Source organism: Rattus rattus, chromosome 10 (genome assembly GCF_011064425.1).
Source record: "Rattus rattus isolate New Zealand chromosome 10, Rrattus_CSIRO_v1, whole genome shotgun sequence".
NCBI classification, from domain to species: domain Eukaryota; kingdom Metazoa; phylum Chordata; class Mammalia; order Rodentia; family Muridae; genus Rattus; species Rattus rattus.
The window spans coordinates 65,418,773-65,435,235 of record NC_046163.1 but is presented as its reverse complement, the minus strand read 5'-3'; the positions used below and the strand labels follow the sequence as shown (position 1 = coordinate 65,435,235).

Sequence of the window (16,463 nt, the reverse complement as noted above, 5' to 3'; positions counted from 1 at the left end):
AACCCCTACCAGGACAGACAGATCCTGGGTGGGAGTCTGAGAGGGGTGAAGTAACCATAGGAGATCTGAAGAGGTCTCCTCTGGGAAAGGCTGGAGGGATCGAGTACTGCAACTGTGTAAGCCCGGAGAGAACAGACATGTGCATGGGGAAGCAATCGACTGAGCATGACAATCTGTCAGCAACTACTTCCTGGAGAGCAGGACAAGAAAAATGTCAGGGAAGGTGGGGAGAGGGAGGGGACCAGCAGAGACTGTGGACTGTGAGAAGCAAGGAAACAACCAGGAAGTGCCTTCTCTCTCTCAGCCCCATGAGGGCACTAACCCTACTGACAGCTTTGCATCAGACCTGGGGTTTCCTGGGTAAATGGTAAGTTTTTGCTGCAGCCATCTACTTTGTGGTGTTTTGATACAGCAGCCTAGAATGGAATACGGATGATAAAGGGAAGCTGTCTGCGATAGAAGATGATGATAAGCTTTTCCGAAGAAGTCCCCTTTCTTTACTTATGTAAGAAAACAAAAAACAGGAAAAATAATCTGAAAGAAAGCAAAACTAAAGCAAAACAACCGCAGACTTACGCTGGCCTAAGTCTGTTCCTAGCACAGACTGACTCTTTGCAAAGAGCCCTGACAGGAGCCAATCCCGGGTCTCAGGGTAGAGATGACATACAGGAGATACTGAGAGCATAGAAGCCGACTGATCTGAAGGTTTTATGTGCTGAGAATGGAGAGGACGGTGACAGACGGGTGTCAGGCATGCCAGGGCAGGGTGTTTGTTGATGAAAGCTAAGGTGTCCACACTGGTGGCAGATGACAGTGGAGAAGTTAAGTGAGAAAACAGGATGATGACCAGATCTGAACCTGAGTCACAAAGACAAGTAATGTACCCTAGAGCCATGGGGAGCTGGATCCTGAAGGACCCACGGGGACTGTACGACACACAAGAATGAAGACAGCAATGGGTAGGAAGTGGGAAATTCTCTGGGAATGGGACTTGAGCCATGGGAAGGCAAGGGACTGGAGTTATCTAGAGACTGGAGCTCTCCGTGGTGAAGCAGTGGCGGACTGCACATGTGGGAATGGAACCTAATGCCCACTACTCCTGGAGTGTGTTAGCATACTGAGAACCCTGGACAGACATCCTGGGGTGAAGGAGACAGAGGGACAAGGAGCTAAGCCCTGTCCACTTGGGAGCAACACTGTGGATGGTATCCTGTTCTTTCCGACTTACTCATTCCTCTATTTACCACAGTTTTGGAGACAGGGTCTCGTAAAGCTGAGGCTGGCCCCAAGCTGTTGTAGAGCTAAACATGACCTCTAACTCCTATCCTGCCCGTACTGTCCACGTGCTGGCCTGGGCACAGTGCCATGGCCCACAGGCAGGTCAGAGTGTCCTAGTTTAACTGATACTAGCGGTCGGCCTCCAGCTACTCAGTGACTCCATCTAGCGGCCCGCCCATCAGGCGCAGGCTGCCACAGGCCAGCAGCAGCCACGGGAAACGTTCCCGTAGAGCACCTGCCAGAAGGAATGATGGGAAATAGTGCTACATCTACCGGCCTCAGCTTCCGCAGTTCATCAGAGAAAATTAATGTAAGAGCTGTATGTGGCATTTGGCTGCTGTCCTGAGTTTGTTTGTCTGTCTGTTTGTTTTTAATGCTTCATCATATCAAGCAAGAAGACAAGGGAGATGCTGATAGCAATTTGCTGTCTGGATAATAGTTCGCTTTCTATTTCCGGTACAGTTTTTTGTTTTTGTTTAAAAAAACATTTTTTTTTTTAAAAAAAAAACAGATCTTAATTAGAATATTTTTTAGAAAAAAACCAATTTGATAATTCATGCCTTTCCACATCTCCCAGGCCACAATTTCAGCCATCTTCAGATGGCCGAGGAGATGCATAACACAAACTACCATGCATCAGACATGGTTCTCCAATAGGACCATCTAGAATTTAAGGTCGCCACCAAGAAATCCTACCTATAATTTATACTAAAGTCATGCAAACTGCTTAGCTATGTAAAGTTACCTACACCGCCATTTCGTTTGTTGCTAAAGAAAATATATTTTGGTTCCACTGTAGCTCTTCACTGTGGTAAGTAAAGGCCAGCCAGGCAGGCAGAAGCCAGAGTGGAGGAGCATCATGAAGATGGGTCATTTGGCGTCCACACTGGTACCATAGAAGGACTAGCACACAGGCTTGCTACAGGCCAGTGTCATGCAGACTTAAATGCTTTTAGACAGGGCCTAGATTTCCCTGAATAGGGCATGAACTTCGAACTCTATGGAAACAAAGAATGCAAGAAGTCCTTCTATTTCTGCCCTGGGCTCTACTACAGTTGCTCTTACAATGTTACCATCCTTGTGCTTACTGTGCTCTTAGGGAAGGCACAAGTGAAAGTGTCCTAACTTATAAATAGTGATCAATTTCCTAGAGAAACAGATGGATAACCCAAGCAGGCGACAGAAACATGAGCACTCACTCGTGGTGATGGGCGTCCGGGGAGAAGTGAACCATCCTCTTGTTACTGATAGGGCCAGGAGCAGACATCTGAAAACAAATGACAAAAACAAGTCACAATGGCTCGCTGAGGGCCATGCCAAATTGCATCGTTTGAAGCTGCATCATTTGAAGACGTCTTTCTAAATGGAGGAAAGAACGTTAATTTCAACCCAAGGCAAAATGGCAAGGAGTGAAGGCCGAGTGAGAAGGGCACGCTGAGGGCTGCAGAGGGCACAGTGCAGACCTCAGCCTGGCACCCAGCACCCACTGAAATGCTGAGTCCCAGGGTTAGATCCTTGGGTCTAACAGTTACCACACTAGGTTTTCAAGGTGCTGTCGGAGCTCCTTGACAAGTGTACACGTTGTGCTTAAGAACAGAGCAGTGACTTCACCATCCAGACACTGTCAAACTAACCTGAGAGGTCAGCCAGACCACTCCCTCCTGAACGGATGCTGCTTCTGGGAAACCAGCTCTGTGGTTAAGTTCCTAAACATGATGCTTGCATTAAAATGTGCAAGTGCAAGTGTATACACGAACTTCTGTCAAAAGAACAGCCAAGGGCTCTTTTTATATATTTTCCACAAAGGAAGGAATTATCTTGGTATTTACATTGAGTGAAATATAATTTTAGCAAAAAGAATAATATTTGTTCCTCGATGTCTATATAAATGTTTGTTATGAGCGCCTGCTGTATGCCTGCTGTATTCCAGGTTCTCCAATGGAGCAAAAGGCAGCCAGGAATGGATGAATCTGCCATGGCTAATGACAAGGGCTCTGAGTCATGCTCCCTCCTGACAAAAGTTACTCCCGTTTAATTACAGAGTAGAGTCAGCATGGCCGCACAAAGGAACATTGGGGGAACTTCCTTCTTCTATCCCTTAGGGAACAGGCACCCACTCGGCATTTCTGTACAAGCCAGTGTGCAGGAGCTGACAGTGGTCCATGCAGGGCAGGAGCACACACGGGAACACTTGGCTCGGCTCCAGGCCACATCCTGCACCGTCTTGGAGTACAGTCTCATGCGATTCCAGCAGGTATCCCCGGAACACAGTCATCCATTTTCTACACTGGGGCTGTGGGAAGCCGCCTGGGCCTGTGTCATGGTTTGTTAGACGTCCGTGATCATATTATCTCATGGCGGCCCTGACACTTTTATTCAGTTTACAGGATGGTCTATGTACAGCAACTTATTTCTTTTGCCAGGGCTGCTGACAACCTTTTCCACACTATATTAATCTTGTTTACTGACTTTATCTCGGTACAAATATCAGAAAACTGAACTTTTTATCTCAGAGAAAGAATAAACAGCATGTTGACAGAAGCAGGAGCTATTTTCCAGGCTAAAATTGCTTGTTTACCTGAAGCTACTCTTATGGGAAAATGTTTAAGTCTTGCTCTGGATTGAAATACATAATCTGAAATTTAATAGATGAAGAAATTTCACATATACCCATGTGATAAATTGCCTGATGAAAACAACACAGGGAAATATAATAAAACAGAACTTTTAACAAGTTTATACCACAATATAAATGTAAGCTTTCAATCCAGTCAAAAATAATATTACTGGGTATTTCTCAGGAATTGGACACATGTCTAAAAACCTACACCCTCCCTTCGATTGCAGCACATAACTCACAGATTTAAAGACTCAAATGTAGGCATTTAAATGATGTTATATGTGTATTTATCTGGTCATGGCCTTAGAGAAACACAAGCGACTGTCCTCCAGTTCCTATAAGTTACTTATATTTTGCTTTTAAAGACAGATAAAGTGGACACCTTCCAGCACTTCAAAATGCGCCAAAGCATCACTGCTGTGGTCTGTAAGGTCACGTCTCAAAGTCCAATGTCGCTACAAGGAGAAGCCTAACCCAAAATCCAAGTACGGCATCTACAATGCAGTCACAGCATTTTCAACTTTTGAGGTATTTAATATACCTGATTATTATTAACTTTTCAGAAACATAGTCAAAGAATTGTAAAAATTGATAGCAGGTTGATGATTTAATCAGTGTTTACAGTATTTATTAAAATAAAAACAGGCTAGAGAGGTGACAGAGTGGTGAAAAGCACTTATTGTTCTTGTGGGGGACCTGGGCTTGGTTTCCCAGTAACTACATGGTGGCTCACAACCATCTCCAGTTCCAAAGATCTGATGCCCTCTTGTGGCCTCTGCACATATCTGTTATACACACATACATGATACTTAGGTACATACATACATACATACATACATACATACATACAATAAAACAATTAACCTCAAAGAAAACAATAAAAAGCCAGAGGCATCGGTCAGTGGTGCAGCCCTCCACGAAACAACAAAAGACCATAGAACTAAACAACAAAAGACCATAGAACTAAAACTTTTCAATATCAGATTATAAAGTGATTAATTCCAGAGAAGTTTTAGAAAGAAATCACAAACTATTGTAAGTCACATCTCTTTAAATAGGCAGATCAAATATTCAGATAGTTGGGGAGGTTTCATTTGAGGCAGGGTCTCACTTTGCAGCCCTGGCTAGAGTGAAAGTCCTCTCTGTAGACCAGGTTGGCTTTGAACTCTGAGCTCCTCCTGCTTCTGTTTCCCCAGTGTTAGGATTAGTGGTATGCACCATCATGTCTAGCAAGACAGTCAAGTTTATCAGAACCAAAAACTTTAGCTCATACAATTAGTAGAAGAGGAACTTTGAATTTCACATAGAAACAGTATTGGTGTGATACAGAGCTCTTGGGGTATACAGCTCAGAGATGAACATTTATGTAATTAGAAAGTTTTAATAATGGTGATCTCAGACATCCCATGGCATGACCTAAGTCTTTAGGATCCAGCTGCTAATTAGCATATGGCACTGAGGGAGGTTCTACATAAGTATGCTTACTTCCATTATTTGAGCTTCTACCAATCAAAACAAGACTGAACAGCCAGACAGAGGGTTCCTATGTGATACAGATTTTCTGTTGTGATTTCAGTTTTTGCTGCTGTTGTTCCCAGCCAAATAGTTGACCTCAGCAAACACTGAGGTAGTGAGAGATGAACACCTGACCATGTAGCTTAAGAACAACTGCTGACAGAATGGAAGTGCCAGCAAGTAGCCCTGTGGGCAGCACTAGCCCCTCACTTTAACGTGTGGAGCCAGGATCACCTAGCCCCTCCGTTCTTGTTCTCCATCAGTGTTTAATATGATGACGGTGATTTTCAAAGACTTAACGGCACCTGTTTTTCATTTTCCCAGTGCAAAACCTCCTGCAGGTTTCAGCTGACATATCCGTCCCTGAACCAGAAACTGAACTGAGAGCTACTTGTGAGGCTGCCCAGTGTGGAGGGGACGACGCGCTCAGTCTGCAGGTAGAGGCAGACGCACCCGAACAGCGGTGTGAGAAAGCAGCAGCTTTGCTGTGCCCTCCAGCAGCCCTGCCCACCAGCCTTGTGCTCATTTCCAACCACAGCCGAGTGCCTCCTGCGCACTATTCTGCCTCAGTGCCCCCACTGACAAGCACTGACCACGGCAGGCTGCCATTCAAAAGAAGGCTTTTCAGCTTGGCGAGGCCTGGCTCATCAAAGCCCTGTAGCCTCCAGGCTGGAGGAAGCCAAGGCCTGAACTGCCTGCCAGTTTGTCCAGATACAAAAATTAGCTCTGTTTTCAGGATAATGATTAATTTGACAATACGGAGGAGAGAAGCAAGCCTTTACAGTCAAGCGGCCCTGAACCAATGTGTCACTCACATCCATGTGACAGATACTAAGGAAAATAACCCCAAAAAGGCAAGTTTCAAAATGTGCTTTAAATTCTGGGCTTGGGAAGCAAGAGCTGGGTGCTGGGGATGGGGCAAAAGGACAAGGAAACTGTCCTTTAAAAGAGGCCGAGGAACTAACATTCTATAAAGCAGTCTGGCAAATGGTTATTACGTTTACGCCTTCAGACACTCTCCATGAGCACTTGAGTCAAGACATTCAGGCCAACACTGCTGTTCTTAAAGCTGCGCTCCAAGACAGACGGGTGAGTAAAATACTTCACTGTGCCACCCACGCTCACAATCGTACAGACTGGTCACATTACAAATGGTACAGAACACAGGTACACTTACTTTTAAAACAACATATGAAAAAGTAAAAGTTTCTGTGGAACAATTTGCCAAAACCACAAGAGTGTGCCTCGGACTACTGAGGCAGAGTGAGGGGCGCCTGGCTGAGGAGAGCACAGGGGGGACAGAGCCTCCAGGAGAGCTGGACGCAGTGCGAGCCTCTGAAATGACGTCATCTGAGCACCATCTCAAGAAACACACACAAATTTTTCTCAGCTGTCAAGACAAAACATCATCCTAATACATACACATATGTGATAATGCATATGCACATATATATATACACACACTATATATACACACACACTATATATACACACACTATATATATACATACATATAAATATACCAACATATGACTAGAGATATGATGTAATGATTTCAAACCCCCATTGTATAGTTTCTTCCTCCTAAAAGTCTGTATGAAATGGGAATTTAAAATTACCAGCCCATTAGAATATTAATCATCATAACTAATAAATGTGTTGAGTCATGCTTTTGGTGTGATTACTGATAATGTCTCTATTTCTAGACTGTAACAGTAATTATGCACCTCTGAGTACTCTCTGTGCTTCCACACAAAGGTAGCATCCGTGCGTAACGGAGAGGCACAGTGGCACCTGCATTCATACCAGTGTTCAGTTATCTTTTTCTGAGGTTTTCCACAGCTCTAATGATGCTCAACATGGCTATGACGGAGGCTCACTTTCCATCTAGTTTCAGCAAGCTAGGAGTGGCCTCTACTGGCTGACCAGGGCCTTCCAAAATCCCTCATGTATATCCTGCCACATTCTGGTTTTCAAGGAGACAACACACGTTGATGTAATGAGGCCGTGCTCAAGAGCGGATGCAGATGGGTCTGAGCTACGTCCACAGGACGGCACCGCACTTGAAGATTTCATAAAATCTGTGTGCCTAAATTATACTGAGAATTTACACATTCTTCCCAAACTGCAACTTATATGCCATAAATATGCACTCTCTTATTCAATCCAAATCAAAGCAATTCACATGCACTTTAAAAATAAATGTTTTCTACGACTCATTTTTAAAACACATACATACAGAAGAAGCAAATCTCTGCTCAAAATACTGTGCACAGTGAAGACTGACAAAATTATCTTGAAGGCGCGCGCGTGCGCGCGCACACACACACACACACACACACACACACACACACACACACAAATGAACTAAAATTCCTTAACGCCATTCTCGATCTAAAAAATGGCTTGATGTTATGTGTAATGGCTATGAGAAACCCCGTGAGAGGGCTGGAGAGATGACGGCACAGCAGCTGAGGACATCTGTTGCTCTTGCAGGAGGACCTGGGTTCAATTCTACCATTCAGACAGGTTACTGCCTGTAACACCAATCCCAGGCAACCTGATAATCTCTTCTGGCCTCTGAGATACATACAATCATGTGGGCAGATACCCATACACATAAATATAGAAAATAAAAATAAAAACAAATCTTTAAAGACATAGAGTGCTAGAAACACAGTAATACAAATGAGAATGTAAAAACAGTATTAGAATGCTTATGTTTGGGGTGAAGTATATTTAAGACATTTAATAGCAATTAACGAAGGGCTAAGTTACTTTTTAATTATTTTTATGTGTATAGGTGTTTTACCTGCATGCATGTGTGCCTAATGCCAGGAAGCCAGAAGAGGGTGTCAGCACTGGAGTTACAGACAGCTGTGAGCTGCTATGTGGTTGCTGAGAATTGAACCCAGGTTGTCTGGAAGAGCAGTGCTCTTAACGGCTGAGTCATCTTTCCAGTCTTGAAAGGGTTAAATCACCACCACCACCACCACCACCACCACCACCACCACCACTACTACTACTGGGAGCAGGAAATGTCACTTCAGAATCTTAGATGGAAAAGAAAGCATGCTATAGGTTTTGTTTGACAGCTTTTATATGTCTGTCTACCTACTGCCACCATACCCCCACCCCCGGCCCCAACACACATATATGGATGGCCAAGTTTTAACAGAGCTCAACGATGTCTGACTTATTTCCTTCATCTTTGTTCAAATGTATACACTGTCAAATATGCATAATAATGTCAAAGAATAGCTACATTCATTTTTAAAGTTATGGTTCTCATATGTCATAACATTCCCCTGTATTTCAACCCTCACTTCAGATTCAGTCCCATATCTTACCTGCTGAAAAGCCTTCACAGTGTTATCTGGCTGACACATAAGACGCCTTCCATCTCACCAGACACCACTGGGATATGACCCACTGACCCACTGTAAGCCCTAGTTATTAGCCTGAAACACACACCACATGCTGTAGCTCACAGTAAGTATTTGTATATTGAAACTCTATTATCTTTCTGGATACTCACAATATTACTTCCTTAAAATAATATTCAAGTGCCACAAAACATTTAAATAATAAAAGTTAAAATGATTCATTTTCTTTCTGCCACAAATGTACTGAAAGCTGTGTATGTATGTGTGTGTGCGTGTGTGTGTGCGTGTGTGTGTGTGTGTGCGCATATACACATTTAACACACACTGCAATGTATCTTGGCCTTATGCATTCATTTGTTCAGTCTATTATACAAGTTATATAAAGAGTAGGATTTAGAAAACAAAAGACATAGTCATGCCTTTCCTTTCTAGGGAGAATTATGCTGCCGAGCTTGGTACATGTGAAACTTTTCTTTCATATATGTATATATATTTGGTTGTAAAAGAGGTCAGAGGGCTACATTTGATTTAGCACACAGCAAATTATTAAGATAGCTTTTTGGACCAAAATTCTAGGTGTCCATTAATACTCTTTTATCCAAGGATCTGAGGCAACTAGGAAGATTTTTACGTTCTTAGGTAAAAACATTTTTATATTCAAGAATCACATGACGAATAATACTTCAGTGGTCACCATTTTTTCTATGCACATCAGGTCGTACATGGCATTGTCACATGCTGCTCAGTCACCTGCCTAGATGCATGCATGGCTCCCACTGTGGTTTACAAACTGTTCTGGTAATGGAGCCAACTTGTTACTTCCCAACAAGGCCAATGGTGGTCTGTGGACTCTTGAATTACATAAAGGGGTAAAGTTTACAGGTGGTCTCGATACTTAAAATATGGTTTCTAAGAATCTCAAGGATACTTTCATTGTAATTCATAAGGAAAATATAGACGGTTGCACATTTTTAAGCCAATATACATTTAGCAAAGCAAGAAATTAAAAATAGCATACCCTGGGGAGGGGTGGGAAAAACAGTAGCACACTCCTCAGGCTACAAACATCGGGCAGCTACTCAGTCCTGTGATGCAGGCCCATCTGGATAACTATACTTGTCAGGGACCATAACTAAAGTATACAAGCTAGAAGGGCGAGTAGTCCTAGGAGGCGGATGGAGGGAGGGAACAGGATGCGAGAGGGAAATGGGGTGCAGTGGGGTGTCAGGGTCAGGTATGGGAAAAGACAGGAGAGAGGGCCAGGAGAATGAACTGAAATATGCAGCTGGCAGGAGTGGGGAGGGTGGGGGGGCTTTCTAGGATGTGGCAGAGACCTGGGATGGTGAGGCTCCCAGGGTCTATGGGGGTGATCTTAGCTGAGACTCACAGCAGTAATGTTGGAACCTGAAGAGGCCACCTCCTGTAGCCAGGTAGGACCCCCACCCACCCACAAAACTCTACACCCAAAATGTATCCTGTCTACAAGTAATTCAGGCACAGGGGAGGGAGCAGAGACGGAGGGAAAGGACAACCAACTGGCCAACTTGAGACCCATCTCGTGGGCAAGCACCAATCAGGACATGGTTAATGACTCTGTTATGCTTAGAGACAGGAGCCTAGCATAATTGTCCTCTGAGAGATCCACCCAGCAGATGGCTGAAACAGAGGCAGAGAGCCCTAGCCAAACCTTGGACTGAGCTCCAGACTCTTATGGAAGAGTTGGAGAAAGGAATGAGGGCCCCAAAGGGGACAGGAACTCCACAGAAAGACCACCAGTGCCAACTAACCTGGACTCTTGGGGGCTCTCAGAGACTGTTCTGAGATTCCCCAAAAGAACATGCACAGGCTGGACCTAAGTCTCTAGCACATATGTAACATGCATGCAGCTTGATTTTCATGTGGGTCCCCCAACAACTGGAGCAGGGGCTATGCCCAAAGCTGCTGCCTATCTGTGGGATTCCTTCCCCTAACTGGGCAGTCTTGTCTGGCCGCAGTGGGGAGGATGCCCTATAGAGACTTGATGTGCCAGGGTGGTGGGGCACTTGGGAGGGAACAGGAGAGGGGAATCAGAGGAGGAACTGAGTGAAGGGGGCTCAGGGGAAGCAATTGGGATGTAAAGTGAATAAATGAATAAGTTAATGGAAAACATACAAGTTTGATCTGAGAGGAGAGGGGAAAGGTCACAAGCCAAGCACATACAGCGTGCTCTTCAAGGTGTAATTGAGGGAATGGATAAATCATCAAAGGAGTGGAGTTTTAGTGGCAAGATAGTGAATTATGGTTTCAGTATATTACATACCCAACGAATTCCAAGAAAAATCCCCAACATACCTTGTAACTTCTAATATCGTTTTGGCCAATGTCTACTTCAAGGAAGTAAGCTCATGGTCACAAGCTCATGTTTCTAGAATACTCTATGGTAGACTGAGGTTTAAATTGATGCAAGCAAATTATCTATTTCAACTTGAGTTACACTCAGGCAGCTGGAGGTGGTCATGTGTGAGCTCTAGTCACTTACCAGCAGCGTGCAAAAGGACCCATGTGACATTTGTTCAGCTGGCGTGTCCCATACTCAGGTCCACTTTTAACTAGGAGTGAAAGGCCGAGAGAACTAAAGGCTCTAACCCTGCCTTCTTCACTTGAGTAAACCACACCATCTAATTATGTCTTCTAAGAATTCAGGGCAAGAACGTCAAACCCTTTGGTTCCGACAACTGTTAGTTGGTATCTTGTTACCTGCACCAAGTTCAATCCTTACTGACAATAAGAAAGTCAGCTATCCCCCTCCGGTTCCTCCTTCCATTTAGAAAACTGGTCATTCTCTGATCATTCCACTGCTCAGTTCCCACCAGTGAAAGAGGGAGGGGAACACTTTCTCTCCACCCCAAAGAGTGCTGGGTCCTCTGCGAGTCTGAAGAACTGTACAACACAAACCCTGCTGGCTTAGCATCTGCAAACTTAAAGTATATGAAATCAACAGACACAGGGGGCCTGCCCAGCCAGCCATAGGACAAAAGGCTTTCTGATAAGGCCCATGTCCACAAATGCTGGCTTTACTTTTTGTTTGTTTCTGATCCACCAAAGAATCTGAGCTGGACTTTAGGTAATGTAAGAATGCTAACGCAGAACACAAGACGAGGAGCAGTAGCTGGGGATGAGGACACAAACCTCACCTGAGAGCCATGGGAACACAAAGACCAGATAAACCCTGAAGGCTCAGAAGTCTAAGAATGTTGTTCATCCTACAAGTGACTTATGTACAAGTCTGTCAAAGCTAAGCCTGAATATATACCACCTGGCTGACACCGCCATACCCCTTAGAGTTAGCCAAGTCAGGAAGGAAAATGGGTTTCCCATATTAAATGATCATGTTTCGGTTTTCGACAAACACTTACTTGTAGCTACTTTCTGACTCTTTCATCCAGGACCTGGAGATGTGGAGTCCAGGCTCCACACAGACATGCAACGCTAGAAGGAAAGTCCTTTGGCAAATGTCTACTCTGGCTCCTATGAAGCATGGAGAAGAACTAGGTTGCAACAGGAACAAGGCAGAGCCAACAGTCTAAATGGCTCCTGTCCAGTGCAGTGGGCTGGAAGCATCATGCAGTAAAGGGAGCAGAGGCAAGGTTCCTTATGAAGGCTCAATGGCAGTACGGTGGCTCGAGGAGAGGCTACACTGAGATATCCCCTTGCCTGTTGTGAAACCAAATGAAAACCAGCATATTTGTGGAAGCCAGGACAGATACTGGGACAATCCAGATGGCTCCTGAATCTCCACTCCTACAAGTGCTGGAGATGAGCCGTCTTGGAGGCAGAAATGGAGATGAACATACTAATTTTAAAGAACAGCTACTTCATAATTTTTAACATCTTCCACCAATTTCCATGCGCACACTTTGACGACACTGGGTGAGGACGCGTATGCTTTCCAGTTAGCGGAGGTCACCAGGTTAAACAAAACGGAGTACTGAAGCTAGCTCTGGGCTCTGAGTTGCATGTCTTACAACTGACTTGCTTGTCTCGGCAATAACTAGGGCCTCAAAGAAGCCCCCAGATCAGCTGGGCATCGGCTGGAGCAGCGGAAGGAGCAGGCCTTCTCCTCCAGTAAGCTCTGGGCAACTCCAAGTTCAACTGTTGGACATTCCTGTGACTAATCTGACGTGCCCTCAGTAACAAAGCCACTGTTACTGATCTGTACAAACTCAGACTGCATACTCTCTAGATGGCCGACTACTTTCATAAAATATCTATTCTCCCTGCTCTGTGAGATTCCAGAAATGCACACATATTTTTCATCAACGAAGCCTAGACAGGTTACAACAACTTGCCCTAAGTCTCTCCTGCCCAGCATGTAGAAGAGCCTGTATTTTACTGTAGAAACGTGGGGCTCACTGTGATAGATGACTGTGGATGGAACAGACTGGAGGAGACCGAGGTAGCAAGAGAATCCTCATCTCCAGATGTCTTTAGGACATCTCCTAAGGAGCTTGGCACCAAGAGTATGGTGGCCGTACAGAGTGTTTTGTAAGCCATGAAAGCACTGTGGTGTGGGTGAGGGACACAGGTTGGAAGGCTTTGGAAATGCATTAGAAATGGCAGATGGGGAGATGTGTCGGCAGGCTAGGGTTCACCCTGAATTTGGATCCTCAGCATCTGTGTAAGCCTGGGTGAAGTGTTGTGAACATCTGTACCAGCAAGGCGGGGACAGAAGGTTCCCTAGAGCTCTGGTGACATTCTAGCAAGCAGTATTCAATTCCCAACTCACAATCCAAGGCCACAATTTGAAGATATTATCAAGTACTAAATTCATAACTAAAAACTGCCCATCTTATTGCTGACCAGGGCTTTGACTGCCCAGTTTACTTTAAGTTTGAAACAAAACCACATTCAAAATGAAATTCTCTATGGTATTTGAGTTTTTTTTTGAGATGAAGTCTTCTGTTATGAGGCTCAAAGTGGCCTTCAATTCATGGTGATCTTCTTGCTTCAGTCTCTTGAGTGCTTGAAGTACATACATGTGCCAACATGCTTGTTTCCTGTTGTGTTTTCATTCATTCATTCATTCATTCATTCATTCATTCATTCATTCATGCATTCACTGAGGCAGAGCTTGATGTTACCTTCTCTAGGCTGGCCTTGAACTTCGAACCCTTCTGTCTCAACTTCTTAAGTGCTAGGATTGCGTGACTCTGCAAGGGCTGAAATCTATTTTAAACCCCCGTGATCTATGACTCCATGGATAGTCCTGACAAAGTGACTGGAGTTGATGTGGCTTTAAAGCCAAGCTGTCCTGGTTTGTGATTTGCTACCCTTTAGCTCTCGTTACTCTACTCCTGCAGCTGCACAGAAAGGTAACCAACAGCAAAGACTGCCTCCTAGTGCTGAAGGGGGAGGTCATGTACTCACATGTTATCACAAAGTTCTTAGGAAAATGCCAACAAATAATACGCTCTCAGCAGACGCTGGTGTACTGTTACTCTCATCTGTTGCTGTGATAAAAGACCGTGATGCAGGCAACGTATAGACCAATGCACTTGAGCTAACAGCTCCAGAGGGTTAATGTGCATGACATGGTGGCAGCAAGTGGCAGGCATGGCAGCAGGAACAACAGCCGAGAGCTCACTTCTTGAGCCACAAGCACAAAGCAGAGAGAGCAACTGGAATTGCAAAGTCTTAAATTCTTAGAGCACACAGAACAAGGCCACACCCGTTCGGCTGCCACACATGGCTAGTATCGGAAGTAGCATGCGTAGCTTTTATGGCTCCAATCTGCTTTATCAACCGGCTTGGCATTTCACTTCCCACCTAATTGCTAGGGTGACTCCTTGCTACATTTTAGTTCCAATCGCTTGATTTAAAACTGTTACACCAGATGTTATCTCAATGTCAAGTACGACTTGCTCAGCTCTAGTGAGGCCAGTGAGCTGACTGGAAGTAAGTCTATCAAGGAGTGAGTTATGACCTCCTCAGCTTTTGTAAGGAGTTTAAGTTAAGTCAAAGTCAAAACTGTTGAAAAGGCTACCACATGCAAAAATCAAACCGACTGTATTTGTTGAATGGGCCAACAGACTGACTCTGTGGGCAGGAACTCAGCAGAGTTGGTCAGAACTGGAACCAAATGCCAATGAGCCGGTAGTAACCAGTGGACCACAAACTCCCCCAGCGGCACTGCCCATGGCCTACCAGATTCCAACTTCACCACTTCTAGTGGAGTTTGATTGGTCTTCACTTTACCCACCTGTCTCTCCGTCACTTCTTTCCCCTGTGGGACTTCAGTGTTTTAATGCAATAAATAAAGAACTCTGTTCAGTCAATAATTTGATTCCTTAAAATATCAGCAAAACTTCAAATCTATATGCTTATCACTGTGAGTAGAGAAAACTCTTGACTATAGTGAAAATTAAATTCTCGTAATGTGTGTTTACCCAGCACGTCATGTATCAGTGCGTGTCTGCTCATGTGTATGGATAGACACCAGTGTGCCTGTGGAGCCCCGAAGTTATTCAGGAGTCGTCTAGGTTTTGAGGCAGTCTCTCTCACTGGGACCTGTCTGTGATTTCCCTATTTAGTGAGTCAGCAGCCTTCCAGGGCTGTCCCAGTATCACACGTCTGCTTTCACACGGGAGCTGGATTGAGTCTGGGACTTCATTCTCACATCGCTAGCACTTTATTGACTGAGCAATGTCCCCAAGAACATGGATTAAAAATAAAATGAAGCAATCTATCAGGCAGTAAGACACGTGATGCCTACAAACTTATGTTATTCTTCCATTGGGAACTTCGCCTTCTCTCCTTTGCTCTACAAACCACTGGAGAGTGCACAAATGCCTGCGCTTCAGTCAACCTCTCTACTGCCCACTCACAGGGAGAGCGCAGTCAACCTCTCTACTGCCCACTCACAGAGGGAGCGCAGTCAACCTCTCTACTGCCCACTCACAGAGGGACTCACAGGGGGAGCGCAGTCAACCTCTCTACTGCCCACTCACAGGGAGAGCGCAGTCAACCTCTCTACTGCCCACTCACAGGGAGAGCGCAGTCAACCTCTCTACTGCCCACTCACAGGGAGAGCGCAGTCAACCTCTCTACTGCCCACTCACAGGGAGCGCGTGCTTCCTTCTCCTACACATTCCTGTCAACCTTCCTCTTCTTCCACCCAGACAGGCTTAGTACAATCTGTCTCAAGTCAGCTTCTTTGCTTTAAGTCTAAGTTTTAATTTCATTTAAAACGTTATTTTTACTTATTTACTTAGTTTTCAGTTTTGGTCAGTCTTAGCTTTTTTTCGAGTCTCACACAGAAGAAAATCTGTGAATCATCTAAGTCACTGTGCTAAGTCACTGCCCTAAGTGACCGCACACTTAGTACACTAGATGCCACAGGGGATGGAGCGGTCTCTCTTTTATGCTTGAGTCTGTTCTGTGCTGTGAGGGGAGCCTTGCTGTGCTTCTCTGGTTGGCCCTGACTCCTGAGTTCAAGTACTTTTCCAGCTTCAGACTCCCAAGCGGCTGGGGCTAAAGGTAGGCACCTGACACAGCCTGGGGTGGTACCACTGTGACTTTCCCAGGATGACGTGCAGCCCACTTTGAGAGCCACCCTCAAACACTGCCTAATGCTAGCCACACAGCTTTTCTGTGAGGCTTAAAGAGGCAGTGAGAACCAAGGTGCA

At 44.9% G+C, this 16,463-nt stretch overlaps 1 protein-coding gene across 4 annotated transcripts in view; it reads right to left on the bottom strand.

Annotated features, from left to right (window-relative positions):
• The window catches only part of Gpatch2 (G-patch domain containing 2), a 142,731-nt gene that overhangs the window by 46,277 nt on the left and 79,991 nt on the right, over positions 1–16,463 (bottom strand). For all 4 annotated transcript variants that reach the window (XM_032915790.1, XM_032915791.1, XM_032915786.1 and 1 more), the window contains exon 6: positions 2,478–2,545. In XM_032915790.1, coding sequence (XP_032771681.1) covers positions 2,478–2,545 — 68 coding nt within the window. The remainder of the gene's footprint in view (positions 1–2,477; positions 2,546–16,463) is intronic.